Source organism: Xyrauchen texanus, chromosome 39 (assembly GCF_025860055.1).
Source record: "Xyrauchen texanus isolate HMW12.3.18 chromosome 39, RBS_HiC_50CHRs, whole genome shotgun sequence".
NCBI lineage: Eukaryota > Metazoa > Chordata > Actinopteri > Cypriniformes > Catostomidae > Xyrauchen > Xyrauchen texanus.
Window position 1 is genome coordinate 29,572,562 of NC_068314.1, and position 20,638 is coordinate 29,593,199.

At 38.4% G+C, this 20,638-nt stretch overlaps 1 protein-coding gene across 1 annotated transcript in view; it reads right to left on the reverse strand.

Moving 5' to 3' along the window:
• Window positions 1–20,378, reverse strand: part of LOC127633000 (pleckstrin homology domain-containing family A member 6-like) — a 50,009-nt gene extending 29,631 nt beyond the window's left edge. Inside the window, 6 exon segments of the mRNA XM_052111854.1 lie at window positions 3,362–3,462; window positions 13,270–13,342; window positions 13,703–13,807; window positions 14,602–14,734; window positions 17,386–17,472; window positions 20,257–20,378. Coding sequence (XP_051967814.1) covers window positions 3,362–3,462; window positions 13,270–13,342; window positions 13,703–13,807; window positions 14,602–14,734; window positions 17,386–17,472; window positions 20,257–20,288 — 531 coding nt within the window. The 5' untranslated portion in view covers window positions 20,289–20,378.
• Between the last annotated feature and the right edge of the window lie 260 nt (window positions 20,379–20,638).

Below are 20,638 nucleotides of genomic sequence, written 5' to 3' on the forward strand. Positions count from 1 at the left end.
TGTTTTATTAGATTTAGCTAACTTCTGGAGACAATTTTGTACCCAAATTATAGCTAGTTCACACACATTTACCTAGCTATATAAACCTAGCTATCTCTAACCAAATTCTTTCTGGCAAGTCAGTACACTGTCGGCCATCTTTGGAATGCTCTCAGGATTTCCAGTCATGCCAAAGCAGCTCCTGTCTACTTAAATGGGGGAACACCAAAATCTCAAAAACGGTAGGTCAAGATTATGATAAATGAACATATTTCAAAACGGCAATTAGATTTGATAATATTAGAATCACAAATTGTGCTTCTTTACCTCAGATTACGTTAAAACATGTGCACGCACGCACGTTCTTGAGTTGATATACAGGCGATGTCCAGGGCTGGACTGGTAATCTGGCATACCGTGCATTTTCTCGGTGGGCCGACACACTTTGGGGCCAATCAGTGGAGGACTGGCCATCAGGAGAACCAAGCGGGCCGGTGGGTCGCCGCAAAACATTCCGAATGGGCCGCGATAAGCTAAAATGGGCCGCCGTGTTATGCAAAACAGACCACAAAACTGTGCCACGATATGCAGAAAAGGACAGCGAACACCCCACCCCCAACACTAAACTTTTGGGCCTGTTGCTAAGCAAAATCCAGAGCCGATTTCTCTTCCCAGTCCAGCCCTGGCGATGTCTGTATCTACTGTAAAAGGTGATTGGCTCTTTTACCTGTAAAGTGGAACATCCTTTCTAGATCCGTTGATCATTGGGCGCTAGAGCTTCTTGTTTGGGCGTTCCCATTTCTCCCATTCGTTTAAATAGAAGTGGCCCATCGCTGCTAAATAGTCTCTGCTCTAAATCTCTAACAAAATGGAATCCTATCCCCATAACATAAAAAAAAATAAAATAAATAAGTTTGTATTTTAGGATACTAAAAATGAATAATAACCAAAAATGTGATTTACTTGATTTTTTAATTATTTTTTACATTTAAGGACAATTTTGCCCCCAAATGATAGCGAAGTAAACACACGCACACAAACACCCACAGACACAGGTATAAGGCCTAAAGCAATTCTGAGCCAGGGAATATGAGACTTTCTTTGAGTCCCCTGTGTGAAACAGAAGAATGTAATGCTGCCAGAGGCCATACACCAGTCCTGATCATGGCTCACTGAATGAGGATTTCATAAAGGAAGTGGCATTACACCAAGAAAGAGAATATGAATATAGATCCGCAAGGCAAGATGCACTGCATCAGTGTTTCAGGTTCTTTGTGAGGGCAACTTGAAACATGTAACCATTCACTGTAACAGTGCAGGTTATAGAATGCCTGACTAAACACACCTTCTCTCTCAAGTCTCCATTTCAGCTTCTACACAAACACACCATCTCAGAATTTATAGCTTAATCATTAACACCAATTCAGGTGATAAATTCAAAAAATGTACAAAGCTATTTTCTAAGACACGTATGATCATGCCATGATTTTTATTGCGTTTGTCATAAAAACTGCAATGTGCTGACAGTGTAGGGGTCTGTGATATGTAACAGACACATTGTACACCTTTTGCCTCTAGGTTAGGCTACGGGATCCCTGTGACTGATAGTTTGTTTTGTTTTGCAAACATATCTCAATATCTAATACATAATAGCTTGTGTTTTGTAGGAAAGTCCATTGAAGAGCTTTGGATATTTTCAAGAATACGTTGACCGGCATAAATGGGTTTTATTTCTAAGCATCTGTCTAACTTCATTTCCAAGGGGGATGAACATTAGAAGTAGATGCTTGAAAACAAATCAATTTTCAAAAAACAAAAGTCAAACTTTGAGAACTTTAAACTCATTTAGCTTCAAGCTTCAAAATAAACATGATCTCACTGCCAAAAGACTGTCTAGAACAACCCACTTTTTCTTCTTTATTATTTAACATTTTAACATACGTGCTATAAAATGCCAGGAGGGGTCTATTACAATCCAATCCAATCCGATCCTAATAGTAGGGGTAAATATGCTGTGCAAGTAAAAACAAAATATTATAAACGAATATGAATATAAAAATAGTAACTTCATGAATTTATACATACTAAATAATACTAAACATTCAAAACTATGAACATTTTCTTAATATACAGTAACTTCACATTTAAAAATATTAAAGCTCATTTAATAAGAAATTATTATTTACATGACGCTAAAAGAGTCCACCATCCTGATCGGTTTAAATCTAGTGTCAAATGTCATCAACGACTCATCTCTTGCATACTTCTCCCCTATTGATCAGTTTAAAATGCCAGGTGTAAAACTGTTTTACTCAAAACGTACCAAGACCAGCAGAGACACGACAAAATATTCTCGAGCATCTCCAGCCCAGCCCTTAGGGGGCCCGTGGAGTCAGGGGCAAAATAGTCGTGAACACAGTTACTAAACGCATACTGGCCCCACATTCTAAACACGTGGAAAAGCACACATACAACTGCATGTTATAGTTTGAAATACAGTTCAAAACACATGCTCTGTGTGTAATTCAGTTAGTAATCTAATAGAGGCTCATATGCAGTCCAAACATAATCTCAATTTTTAAATTACAGAAAATAACAATCGTCTTTCAGAGTGCAAAAGCAACATGGTACTGCATGGGACCATCTTTCCAGAGGCATGTATTATATTAAGTCATGTTAGAAGCCAAACTTTGAATGGAATACAGTAGATAGATGCTGTTTGCATAGACATGGCTCTGATCTGTAATAAAATGTAGAGAGACTATAGTGGGGTCCAAAAGCCTGACACCACATTTAAAATCTGTGATTGTAGTAATTTAAAACCTGGAAGTTACTTTTAAGGTTTTTAATAAAATGTTTGGATTTTTGGTCACTTATCAAATGTAAGCAAATTTGTGATAATGATAATACTAAAGCTTTTGACAATACTAAAGCTCAGATTTCCTTGCTTTCACTGGTGCACACAAGATGCTCTCTGGAACAAGAATGCAAAATACTGAAGAAGTGTTTTCTGACTTTTGGACCCTGTATACAAGCACAAACTAAAGATCTGTGCGTTCAAACCCAGCCGCCATGGATCATGATAAAAATATAATCTGACATATGTTTGTCCTTCTGGCACATGGTGTATAAACACAGACAAAGATGCAAAGTCCACTGCTTGTGTTCCCACAATCACAGTGAATATCGGTTTGGTGGTTTTGACCTAGTTTAATCATGGTTATTTCAAACACGGAGCTTGAACAGTCCACACGTTACAGGAATCACAAGTTGACTATGATCATATGCCCTATCCTGATACTGAATACCACTTTTACCTATTACTCCTCCCCTCCCCTGTCCCAACAGCAACCTGCACCAAAACAGCCCAGAGATCACTAACCTTAAAGGCAAACTTGCGGCTGATGTTGTCCGATGGCAGGACTGGTCCGATCATAAAGCTGAGGAGAGGAAGACTGCCCAAAACCCCTTCTTCTTTCTCGTCTGCAATGAAAAAACATAGAATATGGAGAAAAACATTACCAGCAAAGTAAACAAGTTTTAAAAACAGAAAGAGAAGATCTGTATCATATCATTCCAACCTAGATGAATAAAGATGATTAAATGTGGTTAAATGTGTCGGTTCATCAAGTCCCAATCAAAGGTGTCCTCCTGTGCGATGCTGTGCTACATTGGATAAGACAAGCACCGGTAATGGAAAAGCAAACTCCAGGTAAACGCAAAGTGAATCCTATAATAGTCATCCGTTGTTTCCCAGCACAAACCAACGCTTATGACGCGCACGCTCTCTGCCAGCAGTGATGCTCAGCTGGGGAGAGGAGCACTCGGGCTGATTAAATAATGGAGCACATCGTTAAATTTTCAGCGATGAAGGCAACGGAGATCCAGTGAGCTCTCGCTCTTGAGCTGCTGCTGGCGAAATGCAGTGAACTTGCCTGCTTGTGCGCTCTGACAGCACTGTGTGTGTGAATGAGAGAGAGACAAGGGAAAGAGAGAAGGGAGGGGTGGAGCAGGTTTGTGCTGTATAGAAGTGGGTATTGCAGAGAGAGAGAGAGAGAGAGAGAGAGAGTTAAAACAGTTAAAAGATAGCTATCAGCCCTTGGTGACTCAGTGCTGCAGGAATTCTCGCTTTCGACCAGCTCTACCTGGACCAAACAACCAATCAGAGAATGTTATTCTGTAAACACAAAGGCAGCACATAGACAAAAACAATCTTAAGTAAGAAGCCTATATTGATACAGAAGCATTTGTCTGTTATCTCCACCATATTCTAACACAAACACATACACAAATGAAAAACTATAATGCACGAATGCAGCTGAACCTCTATTGCCTGGTTATAACTATATATTGAGTGGGGTATGTCCCTCCTAATATTCAGATTAGTGATTGACTAATATGGGTTTTTCTATAGCTGATTCTTAAATTTAATATATTTGGTCCTACCCGGTCATAAATATGTAATTACAGCCTTTTCTGTGAGAAATCAAACTAAAATTAAATGTACTATGCAAAAACCTCATTGTTTTACAAATATAGACAGGCATACACTCTAACTACTAGTATCTGTCACAATGACACTGACAATCATTCACTGTACATGCCAATTAGAGCAGGTACATGTCAATACAAAAGCAGAGGAAATATTTACAATGGGTTGAATATTTAAATTTGTCATGTTACCATTTATACTCGACTTTAAACCAAGTTCTTGGAGTATCCAAATCACAAAGTTCAGACAGGAAACTATATTGGACAAGCTAAACATGTTATTTATTAGCCAATAGGCTCGCTCACAAGTACATTTCAAGCCAATCGGTTAACATGGTGTAAGCTGAAAGGTGTTTTGACATGTATGCGGGTAGCCAATCAACTTGCATTCTTTCACTTTGTTGAATATTTAAACTTGCTCAATTTGTAAGGAAGTCAGCTTCACTGCAGTGCGCTGCTAGAGTTTTTCTCTGAAACCCACCTCCACATGTCTAGATCTGCTACATGGGGATTGTATTTATGTCTAACTGCGAAGCAGAATGTCATACACACTTGATGCAGCTTGTCTACTGTTTGCCTTATCGTGCAGCATCAGCAGCATGTCCACAAGCATGACTCGTGCTGGATCCCCACAAGCACGTGAGTGCAACTTCAAAGTAAATGCGCTTCATGTGTGCTATAATTAAATGTCTTATTCACTATGCACTGTATTGGTTTGATTCTGTATTTTTTGGAGAAAATGCAACTCCTGACGTGGGCATGCATCCATGGTTGCTGGACTAATGTGTGTACTGTTATTTACGTCTTCCTAATATATTAACATTTTCTTCATGTGCAAATAAATTACTAAAATGTATGACTAAACATAAATCAGAAGAAATTGCTATCTACCATTTAAAATACAATACAATTTTAGAGGATTCAACAATATGGAAGTGGGAAGCGGGGTGGCAGTCCAGGTAAATCAAGCTTTAATGGTTTTTCCCAGTCTAACAAACAGTCTTTGGATGCTTTGGAGCATCACAGCAGTGCATTTACTCTTCAGCTTCACAACAAGGTATCTACTTTAGCTTTAGTCATAAGAGACAACATAAACTCATAAATAATTGAGGTTAACAGCTTTGCTGTGTTTAGCTTCACGATCTGGCAGCTCTGTGTGACTGGGACTCTCTCTCCCCCTCATTGAGGTTCTCGGCGGCCTTTTCAAGCCAATCTCCTTCATGACTGTAACTAGACACAGGTGTTATGCATCATTAATCACCAGGTGATGGCCCTTACCGCTTCCTCTCTCCCCAATGACAGACACATGACACATGTCTCGCTCCACAATAATTAAATATTTGGGAAATTTAGTAAATATAGTGCTAAATAAGAGTTTATTATTATTTTAAGCAATTTTTTTTATGTTATGTTATTTACAATATTAAATTGTGTGATATATCAGCATTTTATTGGCCTATCAGCCACCCTGCTCTCTGGATATCAGCATCGGTAAAAAACCCATATTGGTCAACCAATACTTCTGCAATGATAATGAGAGAATTTTCATTTTTGGGTGAACTATTCCTTTAAACATAGTCAGGTGTATTGGAGCTGAAAGTACTACACTCAAATTATACAAAATATAATAATATAATAATGATAACCAATAAATAGTATGAAAAATACAATCAATAATCAAATGCCACATCCACACTAATCTGTTTTCATACGAAAACATACACTACTAATCATTACCAAGAATCTGCTATCATGTTTCACAATCATTGCATCCAAGTTTCATCTTCTCTCATACTTTTTCTATTACCCTCTTCCTCATACTTAGCATACAGCTCAGATGTCTGCAACAGCGAGGCATTTCTCAACATCTTCTCATGTCCAGAATACCAATCGAGGCATTAAATTGCTCTGTCACACGTTCTCCAACTCTTTTGCCAAGCCCAGCTGGGTAGATGGGCGCTGGGTGATGAGGGGTGTTGTATCTCAAAAATATAGAGCATAGAGCACCAAGTTATTGAGGGCAGTCATGGAGACGTATGGAATATGGCCAGTCACTGAGTTTTGCTGATTTTTAAATAAATGAATTTCTCGTCCAAGTAAGCCATTGAGCCGAGGGAGTAAAAAACTTCCTGGAGTGTGTTTGTTTTGCTGCTGACAGCTCATTAATATTGTCAACTTCAGCGGTGTGGCTGAATGTAGATCCATCTGTTGGTATCGTGGTTGGAAAATGTATTACCAGGTAGCATCTACCAGCAGAGGCTAACTGAACTAACCAGCCAAACCCTGACCCCTTACTCTGGATCAACATAGATGTCACTCTGACCCTGAATTGAAATGTGGAGCAGTCTTACTAAGATTCTTAAGATGTTTCAATTAACAATGAGGCAAAAGTCACAGTCCATGGTTTGATGCTACCCTTTCTATAAAAGCTAAATAAAGAGTGAGTGAGGCAGTGTGAAATAATTAGCCAAAAAGATGTGGGCAAAGTCAACAGGGTTGAATCATGTAGCCCCACAGGCCTTGCTACACTCACCAATATAATTAAACCTGCACTGCCGCACCAGGAAAGCTTGATCCAGCCAAGAAACTTTACTGTTGCCCCTGTCCTCAAGGCAGACGGGTACGCAGATATTCTTAAATTGTGTGGTTAAATTACAACACTAGCTGGAAAGATTGTATAAGTTGTTTTGAAATCTAATTTGATAGTGTAATGGAGTTCTAATGGGTGTTAAATTTACTAGCTTTTCCACATTGTGACTTTAACACAACAAATAGGCAAATGAGAGTTTTTGCTCATGTGATCAGCAGGTTAGTCTCATTAACCCTTTGTCACATCTACTAATTGAGAACATTTACCAGCCATAAATCTCTCTTACCTGCCATGAAACTATATTTTTGGTATTTTTTCATTAAACAAATAAAACAAAAAAAATTGGTATTTTTTTATCCATGTTTGAGGAAATAATGCTGATCATTGTGATACTCATAACAACATATACAAGATGAGACAGTCTGAGTCTCTCTGTGAAAAGGTCTGTCACAACAGCAGGAAAATCCATGGAAGTTTTATTCCACATATTGTATGTGTCGCAAGTTTATTAAGTTCTGAAGAAAAAAACAGCAATCTGTAGACGGCATCCTAAATAAAGTTCTGGGGGCGTATTACAGAAAGATCCTAACTTTAGAATCTCATCTTATCTTCTTGGTAACCATGGCAATTTCAGTTTGAATCTCATATAGGACAAAAGCCATTACAGACTAACATTTCCTTGCATCATAACATGCATTATCTCATCTTAACTACAGTTAGGATTTGCTTCTGTAATATGAATTTGTGAAAAATCCTAAAACTTAACAGGTCAGATTTTAACTTAAAACTTAAGACAGAAAGCTTCTGTAATACACCCCCTGATGCTAAATACATATACTTTATACAGTGTTTCCCCTATATGCATTTTGCAGCAGCGTGGAACATCCTGCATGTTCCACATTCATAATGCGTGGAATTCCTGCACTCTTTTATTCACTTTAACATTTAGCAAAGAATCAGTAAACCAATCCATACAGATGAACAATTTAAATCAATAGTCTTGTCTTTGTATCAAACTGTAATTCCAGAACGTGTGCAAATAAATCCGCTCTATCGCATCCATCTCTCCCTCTCTCGTGCACCTCAATGAACGCTTGAGTTTCGTGTAAGCGCACGCAGAGCGGTAGTCACTAGTAAGTTTGTTGCATATTTACTGAACTTAAGATTTGACATGCAAATGGTGTTGTACCGTGTCTCTGTAAGCTAGCGATGTGATTATAGCTCTTATTTATAATCAATAAAGCAAAGCTGTTAACATATGAGCGCGCTACGTCAGAGCCATCTATTTGTTCCGCCTTTCAAATCGCTGCATTTTCATATCACTCCCACATATTACGGCACCTTTGAAAAGAAAAGTAGAAACTTCACAAACGCTTAAATGTAAAATGTGTAAATGCTACCAGAACTACTCTGGGTGAAGAGAACCTTCTGAAGGGAGAAGAGAAACAGTTAAACACCTTTTACATCTGTCATCTCTATCTCTCTGAAGCTCCAGCTGACCTAAACAGCTATTTTCTCTGCCATGTGAATCAGTCAGTTTGGTAAATATAAATATTTTTAATATTTTAAGTATGTAAAAATATGCATAAATAATATAGTAATTTTAATACAATAATATTAATAAAAGACATACAAAATATATTATCCATCCATCCATCCATCCATCCATTCATCCATATATCTATCTATCTATCTATCTATCTATCTATCTATCTATCTATCTATCTATCTATCTATCTATCTATCTATCTATATATAGGGTTAGTCTGTGTTCTGTGACTTTTATCGGGTCCTTGCTTAACGTATAACGTGCGAGTAAGGGCAGTCGGTGGAGTTCCTGGCGCCCCCCTAGGATAAGATGGTGCCCCCCTAGGGAGTTGGTGCCCATATGTGTATAGGGGCAGTGGTACTGTGTGGTTACATTCACAGTACAGTGCACAAACACACAGACAACATCACTGTGTTCACACGGATGACTGGCAGACACAACCTCACAAAACAAGTTTGTTTCTGATATGGAATTTCAGAAGTGTTCCGATACAGAGAAACAAGGATCCAGTGTTTGAGAACTGAGAACATGCTAAGAATAACATTGAGAGCAAATGAAGATTGAATGTAACAGGAAGATCACATGCTTGATACGTTGAGAGACTCTGAGGACACTGTTTCTCATATTCATACCTTAACTATGGCCAGCTACACATACACATAAGCACAAAAACACACAAATACAGTCATTGGATCTGAAACCACAACTAAGTGTCCTGGGAATGAATAGTAGCCTCATAAATGCTGTTTGCTTTTTTAACAATACACAAAGCTTTACTGACAATTGTACTGTATTATCACACGATTATGTAATAAACTGAAAAAATGCTAAAATAATTACATAATAAGTTTGTTTTGATTTATTTTCTATCTAAAAGGTTAAGGAAGGACTATTTACTATATCTTCAGCAAAGATGATGACACATCACTGCAGCACAGAATCAGGATGCAAAGATGAAGAACAGTGTTCCTTCTGGTAATGACACAACTACAGAAGGACACAGAGGGAGATATGCCAATAGAATGACAAAGGGTTTAGTTTGCAAACCCCTAGGGGTATGTGATGGAACTGCAGGAGGTTTGGGATATTTTCATTAGTGTAATAATAGTGCAAAAATACTACATTACAGTATCAAAAAGTACTTTCTATTACTTATTTTAATAAAATCTATTATTTTTTACATTAAAAATATATTTTAATTTTAATATAAATGTAATTTAATATTAATTTGGTAACACTTTGCAATAAGGTTTTATTTGTTAACATTAGTTAACTACATTAGCTAACATGAACTAACAATGAACAATTGTATTATAATAAATAAACATTAACAAATATTAATACATGCTGTAATATATAATGTTGGGAATAATGTTGGGAAACTCTGGAATAACAGAATGGGAAAGAGCAAAAGAGGGAGGGTTAAAAAGGAGGGTAAAAATTCATGCTAAACATGCCTGAGAGAAAGAATGGAAGGAGATATATTGTCAAACTAAGTGACAAGCCAGTGAACTAGTGCATTGCTGTTGGTATGGCCCTTACTGCAGCTACACGGAAGGAGGTGGACATCCAACCCCATGCAAATTGCTGGACATACAACCTGCTGATGCACATCTTTAGCACCAGGAAGGCCTGCTGTCATTTGCCAACATGTCCACTGCAAACCTCCTAATTTTAGGGAGCACACTGTCTAAATGTAACTATGAGAGAGAAAACAGTGTTTGGGTGAAAGAGATGTTTGAAGAGTTCTAGTATCTGTCAAATCCAACATAGAATCATCATCCTCTGAAATTATTACTAGGGTGTTTTTTTCACAGTAACATCTTCTGAACACCATGCATTCTTCAATACACTGACCAGATCTCTCTTGATGACCCTACTTTTGACCTCTGGCATTTTATGGCCAAAGTTTTCACATTCCCAGAGTTTCTTGATGGCTTTAATTTCTTGATGGCTTTAAAACTCCAGATGACAGCAGCTGTAGGTCAAATAGCAGCAGGTCAACAGATGTGACCATTGTGGACAAGATCCTCGGACCATTCCATTTGAAAAAATATAGACTTCTGGGTAGGGTTGAACCAGCTGTGCATAAGGTCTCACTTAATTTGAGGTGTAAATATCACACAAAGGGCTTAGTAACTACTAGTTAGTTTGTAACAAAGTCAGTGAAAATATAGACTAATAAAAGAATTATACATTTTCCTATTTTATATATTTAATTTTATAGTACGTTTTTTCATAATGATTTCTCCAGTAAATGTAAACGAGTGTAATTCCCAACATCATTATATTTGTCTAAAGGACTGAAATTTGTCTCGCGAAACATGAGCTCATTGATGTAATTTAATCAGTCTGCTTTTTTATTAAATCCGTTACTCCTGGTCGGAGGCTTCCGTAAATATTTAGTTTATACGTACGGTTACATCCTACCTAAGTTTAATGGTGCAGCGCTCACATATTTAGTAGTGCATAAATTGTGACTTAGTGCCCATTTACACCTCAACTAGACTAAGCTGTAACTTACGTATAGCTGGTGCAACAGACAATTTAAGTTTGATGCAAAGCTAATTTGCATTCGAAAATATTCAGTGGCAAATTTGCCATGAACTCTCAATTTTTGTAAGGGATCTTCAGCCTCTGCTGGGATTGGAATGACAGAGGAATATTGGGGACCATCTCCGGTAGAACACAGCGGGTGCATACCAATTATTATAACATCCTCCTCTATGCCTTTGGATATTGTTAATTCTCCATGCTTGAGCGGTGACTGACCTTAACGGCTGCTCTACGAGAGACAGAAAGAGGTCCCCCCATAGCACAGACCACAGATGCCGTTTTCAGAGAGGGTGTGAAGGATGTGTGTGCACAGGTGTAGACAAATTATTTACTAATTCACTTCACACTTAAAGGAATATTCCGGGTTCAGTTTTAGTGTGATAAAACCACTTACTAACCTTTTCTGTGTTAAGTTATAGCCAATATTACAACTTTGTTGCCGTGACGATATAATATGGGGTGGTGGTGGCGTAGTGGGCTAAGTGCATAACTTGTAATCAGAAGGTTGCTGGTTCAATCCCCACAGCCACCACCATTGTGTCCTTGAGCAAGGCACTTAACTCCAGGTTGCTCCGGGGGGATTGTCCCTGTAATAAGGGCTCTGTAAGTTGCTTTGGATAAAAGCGTCTGCCAAATGCATAAATGTAAATGTATATAATGTCAACAAACTCTAAACAAGGACTATTTAGCAGAGATGGGCCACTTGTATTAAAATTAATGGGAAAAATTGTTACACCCAACCAAGAAGCTCTCAGCCAACGGTCAATGGGTATAGATAGGATGTCCCACATTACAGGTAAAAGAGCCAATAACCTTTTGTATACAGACACTGCCTGTCAATCAACTTGAGAATGTGCATGTGCATTAGCAAAACAAGCAGTTAAAATTGCGTTTTTCAGCATAATATGACGTAAACAAGGATCATTTATGATACTGGTGTTGTTTGATTTTACTGCTGATTTGAAATATGTAATTTAAGCATAAGCTTGGCAAACAGTTTTTGAGATTTATGTGTTCCCCCATTCAAGTAGATAGGAGCTGCACTGTCATGACTGGAAATAGACTCCCGGTAGCATTCCATATATGTCCGCCAGTGGACTGACTTGCTAGAAAAACTTTGCCCTAAAACCTTAGGTTTCAGGTGCTCAAACAAACAGCACAATGTTTTGATAGTGCCACAGTGTTTAGACTTTTCGTGGAAATCAACCTGCAAATTGCTTCCTTAGACAGTAGAAGTCTCTGTACATTAAAATAAATAATTATGTACATTCAGCACTAATATCTCAAACACACTTTCATACATCTACAATGTTTTTATGCCAACATTTAAAATAATCCTAGGTCTCAAATTTTTCATTACAGCATACAGTATCTCCAACATGACACACTCTTTAGGAATTCGGCTAAGCTTCATTAATTTCTTTCCAATATGGCAGACTAGCAGAATATACAGTATATGCTAATTGAAATGTAATGTAATAACATGCATTTAGCTCAAAGCAAATTAAATGCAATTACTGCCATCTTATATATCTCTCAGTTGGAAGGCAAACCACATGATGAATTCTTCAGTTTTAGATAAAACTATTATGTGCTACCATGACAACCTCAACTTCAGTGGACACCATCAGACAACATCACAGAGTTCATGAGAAATGAGATGCGACAAAACAAATACATGTCCAAACGTGCCTTCTGAGCGATGAACATAAACAAACTGGGCTATATAACACTTACAAAAAAGTACTGTGGTGGTAACATGGTAATAATACTAATATGGTAATAGTGAAGAAACATGGATAATACAGATATTTTTATGCCCTGAGAAGGAAAACAGGCTCTTTTTTTCACAAAAGTTCTCACGGTACACTGTGATCATAGCTTTGTTCACTATTAGTAGCACAGGAATTTTGGTAAAACAATGCCAAGGGTTATATTCAAATGAGTGTTTTATAGGACAAACTGCTTTTGAAAAAATACAGTCAAATAATTTAACTCGAGCTGTGGGTAACTCATTGGAGTGATCAGTTTAACCAAATCCACAAAAGCCTGTACTTATGCATAAAATCAACATTTAGATACACAATCGTCTATCTCAACCTACCTTTATAGTAGAAAAGGCATCTATCTGTCAACACGAACCAGCGTTTGTTCCACTTTTTCACACCACTGCTTGCCTACATCATAGAAAACAAGAGAAGTAAAAAATCAAGCCATTGCAACTACTTTTACAGTGCAGCCATCGTTTCTTCACCCTCATATTGTTCCAAACCCAAATAACTTTCTTTCTTCTATGAAATACAAAGAAAATCATATGGTTTGGAACTAAATTAGGGTGAGTAATTTGCAGAGAAAATTAAAATTTTTGGGAGAACTATCCCTTTAAATGCCCAGACATTATTAAAAGTGTCAAAAATGCACTTTACAGAGCACTTTTACAAAAAAGTGCAGATTACAGAGTTGTAGCTCTTGGTGGAGAGAGTATTTTTGTTTGCGTATGTGTGTGTATGGATGATAATAATGATGAGTAACAGTACCTGTTTGTGGAGCCAGCCCTGCCGGGTCACCACAGCGTTGGGGTTGCGCCGCATGGAGTTGGAGCGCTTCCCAAACGTGGCAGTTCTCTTGGGTGTGCACGTACCCTGGTGGGAAATTCACAGAGGAGTGTTTACAATGTAAAACCAATGGTAAACACACTGGGTAATAAATGTCAGTGCGAATGAATCACAGTGCAAAGACATCCATTACAGCAAGTCAACAAGACTGTGGAATGATTAAGTAGCAATCTTACAGGTGAAATGTGTAATTTCTGCACAACTAGTGTCACAAAACGTAATTGCAAAAATAATTACTGTTTTAAAACAGGTTTCAGTAGGGATACTGAATCGATTAATCGAGTACTCGTTCATCTTGAAATATTTGACTAGTAAAAACACTACTCGAATTTTGTAATTTGATTTTCCTTTGTGCCTTTGCCTGCCGTAGGTTACAATGAATCTGCTTCTCTCACCTAAATATTGCCGTTACAATCTTGCAAAATGTTGTTTGAACAATAGTTGACCCAAAAATAATAATTCTGCCATTATTTAAAGTGATTGCCTCAATCTCACGGCATTTGTTGAACCAGTGTTGATGTGTCTAGCTTGTCGAGATGCTCAAACAAATAGAGCAAAGTTTTGATAGTGCCACAGAGCCACATTGTCAGAATCAATCTACGGATGGTTTACTTGTCTTTGCACATTAAGACTGGATAGGAAATGTTTTTGGAAAAATTACACACATAACTTTTAAATCCTATAAACATGCAATTGCAAAACTATAAGGTACTATACAGAGTATATTCCATTTTCACAATAAAACTATCCAATATCTTCTAGTTTTTCTTGCTGGGCTCATCGCCTGATTCTAGTTCATCCCTTCCAGCAGTAATACTGACCCGTGCGTGGTCCTTGGCATCCGGGGGCATCTCAGAAACCATGCTGAGGTTTTTTCCGTTGCTGTGTGCTTCGTTGGCATTGCTCAAGTGCCTCCTGTCACCCACTTTGGCGTTCATTTCCGAATCTGAGCTCCTGTGAAAACACACACAGAGCCAGTGAGCCATTCCTGCTTCTGCCACCATAACAGACACTTTTCATTGCTCTGCACCAATGCAGAGAAATCATTTTCTAACCAATACACAGAGCAACTCTGCTAAGGGAAAAACTAAGGAATTATGGGAAGGAAGCATACAGGCACACAGGGAGCAGCTATTTTTATTCCCAACTGGCACATTTGCAAGGCCGCACCCCTGAGGTTGCAATTTAAAACAGGCAATGGTTCAGAAAGAATGTGATTGGAGTGGCGAATGAGAGAGAGACAGTTGTTGTTTGATGCAGGCCTGCAGTCCTAGGTCAATTGTATTGATCTCCTTACTGGGCAGCCTAGGTCCAGTCCTACATCTTTCAATCCAATGACCAGCAAGACAAATATATTTACAACTAATTCCCAAGGAACTAAAGCTACCAGCTTTGAAAGCACACTATAGTAAACACAACCCTCCATAGTCATAGTTTATACAGCCATGCGTAAGTCATTATCAATCTCCCTTGAGAGATAAAAACATCACACCGACAATATGGAACAAAGCGTGCACACTCAGATCAGATGAGGACACTACAAATGCTCAGTTATTAGCGCTTCGTGGGAACACACACACACAGAAGTTGTGTTCTAGTGGCTTCCTGTATTGTTGTAGGAAATTAATACAATTAAACCCTTCAAGGATATCTTCTTTAATGGCATGAGCCCTTATTAATGTGCTATTGGCTCTTGACTCAATATTGTATTGATCTTAAAGAGAGCAGGATCTTGGAAGAGATAAGTGCATTCTCTTTGTCAAGGAGAACCATTTAAAAAAATTATAGAGGAAATCAAGGAAACCCTAACACATTTATCCTCCACCTAGGATATCTGATTCAGTCCAAGTCTAATTAATGAAATGCTCTAAGTGTAATTTGCCCTGACAGCGCTGTTTGTTTGTATATACTGTACATGTTTTAGCAAGTGAATAATAATTATGGCTTTTACACAAAAAGCCCATAACATTGGACTGGTCTGACAAATAACTGATTCTTACTTTGTGTGTCAGCTGTTTCTTAGACCTAGGATAACATCAACAAATTACAGTGGTGTGTACTCTGATTATTTCCTCATACTTGTACTTCTCAATTGAACGTGTATGCAACTCTTAAAGGAACAGTTCACCCAATAATAATTAAAATAATAATAATCATACTGATAATTCGCACCCTCATGTAGTTTCAAATTCATATGACTTATTTCCTCTGTGGAACACATTCAACAAAAGCATTCAGTCACCAGGGTGTGTCAAGCTCTCAAAAGGTTCCAAAAAGCACCATACTTTTCTATATTCCAAGCCTTCTGAACCCATATGATAGCTTTGTATGAGGAACATATTGAATGTTTGCTGCAAATTATCCCTGTAGCTTTCAAATGTAATTTGCGCTTCTGCGTATTTAAACTTGGCACATTGTGATTGGTTACAAGACATTTGGCATTTAGAGTCACTGATGTCAAACCTGGCGTGATGTGCATTAAAGGGACAGTTCACCCAAAAATGAAAATTCTTTAATCTTTTACTCACCCTCATGCCATCACAGATGTGTTATCACAAATTATGATTTTTAGAAGAATATTTCAGATCTGTTGTTCCATATAATGCAAGTGAATGGGTGCCAAAAATGTTACGCTCCAAAAAGCACATAAAGGCATCATAAAAGTAATCCATATGACTCCAGTGTTTTAATCCATATCTTCAGAAGTGATATGATAGGTTTGAGTGAGAAAAATATCAATATTGAAGTCATTTTTATGTTATAAATTCTAATCCCTCCCCAGTAGGTGGGGATTTACATGAAGGATGTAAATGTGAAAGTTAAAGTAGACTGAGCAGGTAGGATAATTTATAGTACAAATTTTCTAAAATATTGATCAGTTTCTGAAGACATTGATTTAACCCCTGGAGGCTTATGGATTATTTTTATGCGGAATTATGTGATTTTTGGAGCTTAAAAATTGTGGCACCCATTCACTTGAATTTAATCGACCTACACAGCTGAAATATTCTTCTAAAAATCTTAATTTGAGTTCAGCAGATAAAAGAAAGTCATACACATCTGGGATAGCATGAGGGTGAGTAAATGATGGGAGCATTTCCATTTTTAACTATTCCTTTAACGTGTTAAGTTTGAACATGGATAGTTTTAGTGACTAACGACTTAAATTTCTGTCTGTTCCTCACACAAAGCTATTGTAATGCTGTGGAAGACAAGCAATACACGTTGAGTACCTTTTTTGGTACTTTATAGTGCTCTTTTTTTTAGAGATTAGCGTAACAGGACCTGCACAGAACATTAACAAATCTAAAAATGTCCTTCACAACTATTGCTGCACTACCAACCAAAAACCAAGTGCAGATTTTTCTTAAAACTTTGTCCATTCTCTTTCACCCCTGGTAAAGTCTGCACGTCACTGATTATTGTGATCTTTTTTGCTAGAAGACACTTAGGATTGTGTTGTCTAGGTGTCAGAAATAATTATGTGTGTCCAAGCTGTGTCTAATAGTTTAATAGCTCTTAGCAAACATGTTGTAGATTCAGCAAAGACAGCATAATAAAAAAAAACTGCATATTTACAAATGAATAAACAAAAGAATACTCACAGCAAGGCTTTCTGGATCTGCCCGTTCTCTTCCAGGTGGGTCTGGATCACTTGCTGGAGTTCAGCTGTTCCGTTAGGGTCATTTTGACTGAAACAAAAAAGAAACACAGAACTTTAGATTTCAGGACAATTAACAAACACATTAGTTTAATCCTTTACAAAGTATTTCTGGTAGAATCATAGTCAAAAACAGCTGTTCTTATATTTCCATTTGTTAAAGATGTTTCGCAACTCATTTGAGTGGCTTCAAACCAGTACCACAACAGGCACAGCCCTACTTTATTACTAATTCAACGTTACAACATCAGGTCCAATCAATACACGGCCACTTTCTTTGTAAGTCCATGTGAGACAATTATTGTGGAAATTAATGGCTGTCAGCACTTGAGGGAGAATGTGTTAAATGTGGAAGAGTTGGAGCTTACAGTCAAAATATTTGCGTTAAATGGGAGCAGTTCTAGATGAATGGCTTGTCTGAGTTAATACAAGGCCATTCTAATCAGTCAATATTCAGAATTGACATGTATTTTTGATCATATAAAAAGCAGTTTTGTGTATGACTTAGTCAGTCTTATTTCAACTTCCTGCCACACTTGATTTGCCCTCAGCTTGTGTACTAGTTGTACACGGGCAATTGTATCTTTTCTCTTGGGGGTAAATCCTACAAGTGTTTTCATTGCTGTGTGCATTTGTGACATTTATATGGCTATTGATTTTACAATTGTTGAAGAGGGAGCAAGCAAATACATTTTCCCCGTTTTCTGTAGGGGTTTGATAACTGGGTAGCTCAGCAAGTAAAGACGCTCACTACCAAGTTCAAATCCAGGGCATGCTGAATGACTCCAATCAGGCTTCCTAAGCAACCAATTGGCCCTGTTGTTTGGGTGGGTAGAGTCACATTCTGTTAACCTCCTCTTGGTCGCTATAATTTGGTTCTCGTTCTCGGTGGAGTGCGTGGTGAGTTGTGTGTGGATGCCGTGGAGAATAGCGTGAAGCCTCCACACATTAGATGCGTGGATTGACGGTCTCAGATGCAGAGGCAACAGAGTCGTCCTCCACCACCCTGATTGAGTTGAGTCACTACGCCACCACGAGGACTTAGAGCGCATTGGGAATTGAGCATGCCAAATTGGGGAGAAAAGTAAAATTCACATTAAGTTTCATTTCACATATGGGTTATTAGTTTGTCTTCAGTTTGACACTAAGATAAAAAATTTTTATAGGGCTATCTATCTTAATATAGAGAATATTTTGTTAGCCAATACTTGTTTTAAAGTCTTATATCTAATCCTAACACCATATTCCAAGTCCGAACCCTAAACCTAACCATCAGTGGAGTCAAAATTTTATTCTAGAGTGAAAATGCACCCTCTGAATCTCACGCACCATTGTTTGTGAACGCGATTACTTCCTGAGCTGTGTCCCAAATGACACACTATACACTACGTACTTACAAAATATGCTATGCACTCAGCCAGTTGTGTATGAATTTTCAAAGTGTATTTTCATCCCAAATGGAACACTTAACGTTTTTTACTACACGGAAGCATTCGCTGTTTAACAGCTGATGGAAGTGACATTTTAAGCGCACCTCTGGTTCCCACGGGACCAACACCTCAGTACAGAGAAATATGTTCATATTGGAATTGATGCCAAAAGGTCTGTTAGGGGATAGTGCAAGTCAGCAATTTGGCTGAATGGGGTTGATTTCAGGGTACAGGATCTTTTGGAAGCGAAATGTCGATATCCAGTGTGATCGTGTTGTGACCACAGGTGTACAAGTTGCACGATGTATTTGTCCAGTCAATGTTACTGACCTCGTAATTATGTAGATAAGAACATTCACCCACACTTTATAAAAGTACTGTGTTAATTCAACAAACTTACCAAGGATTATTAAGTATTAACTAAGGGCAAAGTATGAACAGCAGCAAGAAACATATGTTTAGGCTAAAAATGGCCACAAGTGCAAAAGTTAATTTCTTGTCTTTCAGTTTTTTATGGGACTAAAAATATGGATGCAAAGCCCCGTTTGAAGACTTTAAAATAATTTTGACAGTTCATTTGAACTGCACATAGTAGCCAGAGCTCTTCAATGTTATTTGGGCTGTTGAAGTGCAGGCCAGAGACATGCCAAATTCTTGGTATCAACTGTTTAAGGATAACACAAGCAGAACTCAGAGTCTGTGTGTACAGACACACAACATGCACACATACACGCAACCTGATTGAGGACAAGGAACACAAGCCAAGAATACACTCATACTGAAGGCATCTACCTCTTAACACCAAAGGTACACACACTATGGCTCAAATTTAGACAAATCTAGAACAACAACCTGGCCATTGAAATAAGGCTGCGGTGCATGCGCGCACGTGTACGTTCTCCGACGTGGTCCTTCAGAGTCTTGCAACTGAGCATGCTCGCTCGTGCTTAACCTATAAACCTACATCAATGCACAAGACACATGGCAGTTCATAAACAATGATTATGATTGCTTATCAATTGAAAAGCATCTGCCAAATGCATAAATGGAAATGGAAACAGCCTGACAACACAGCACAATACACAGGTCTACAGAACGGAGTCACCACGCTAGATATCTCAGCCAACACCGGGAGTGACATTCAAATACACAACAGAGGTGGCAATGTAAATGCAGGCAATAAGACACAAACTAGCCTCAGAGACACAATCTACCATAAAGATGGTCCAGGAGAAACCCAGATGTCTTCTTAGAACACTGCATTGCAGTCCTGCCTGACCTCCAACTCATAGTTTCCCATCATACTGCTGCAGCTCTCCCTACCTGACAACACTGATGCTATAAACTCCCCCCTTCCTTCGCTCCCAACATCCTCCCTTACCTACCTCACTCGCCTGTCCGCACGGAACTTCAGCATTTTCCCCCGGATCAATCATATAAGCGATGAGGTGAGGCCAGGTGGAGAAACAGACAGAGTAAGAGGGAGACAATGGCAGGTTTGTAATGCCAGAGAGCAGAAAGCCTTTATTGCTGGAGCTGTAGGGTGTTGGATACAATAATTGCAGTCCTCCTTTCTCTCCTTGAGCATGTGTGCTGTTGCCAGCCAGCTTCGCACTCACTCTCTTTCTCTCTCACTGTCCCTTGCTCAACCTCATGTCTCATACTGGCTCTCTTGCCTTCTAGATCTGCTCAGCTCAGCTTATTTGGTTACTGGGTTCCTCCGACTCTCTCTCTCTCTCTCTCTTTCTTTTGCTCACACACGTGGGG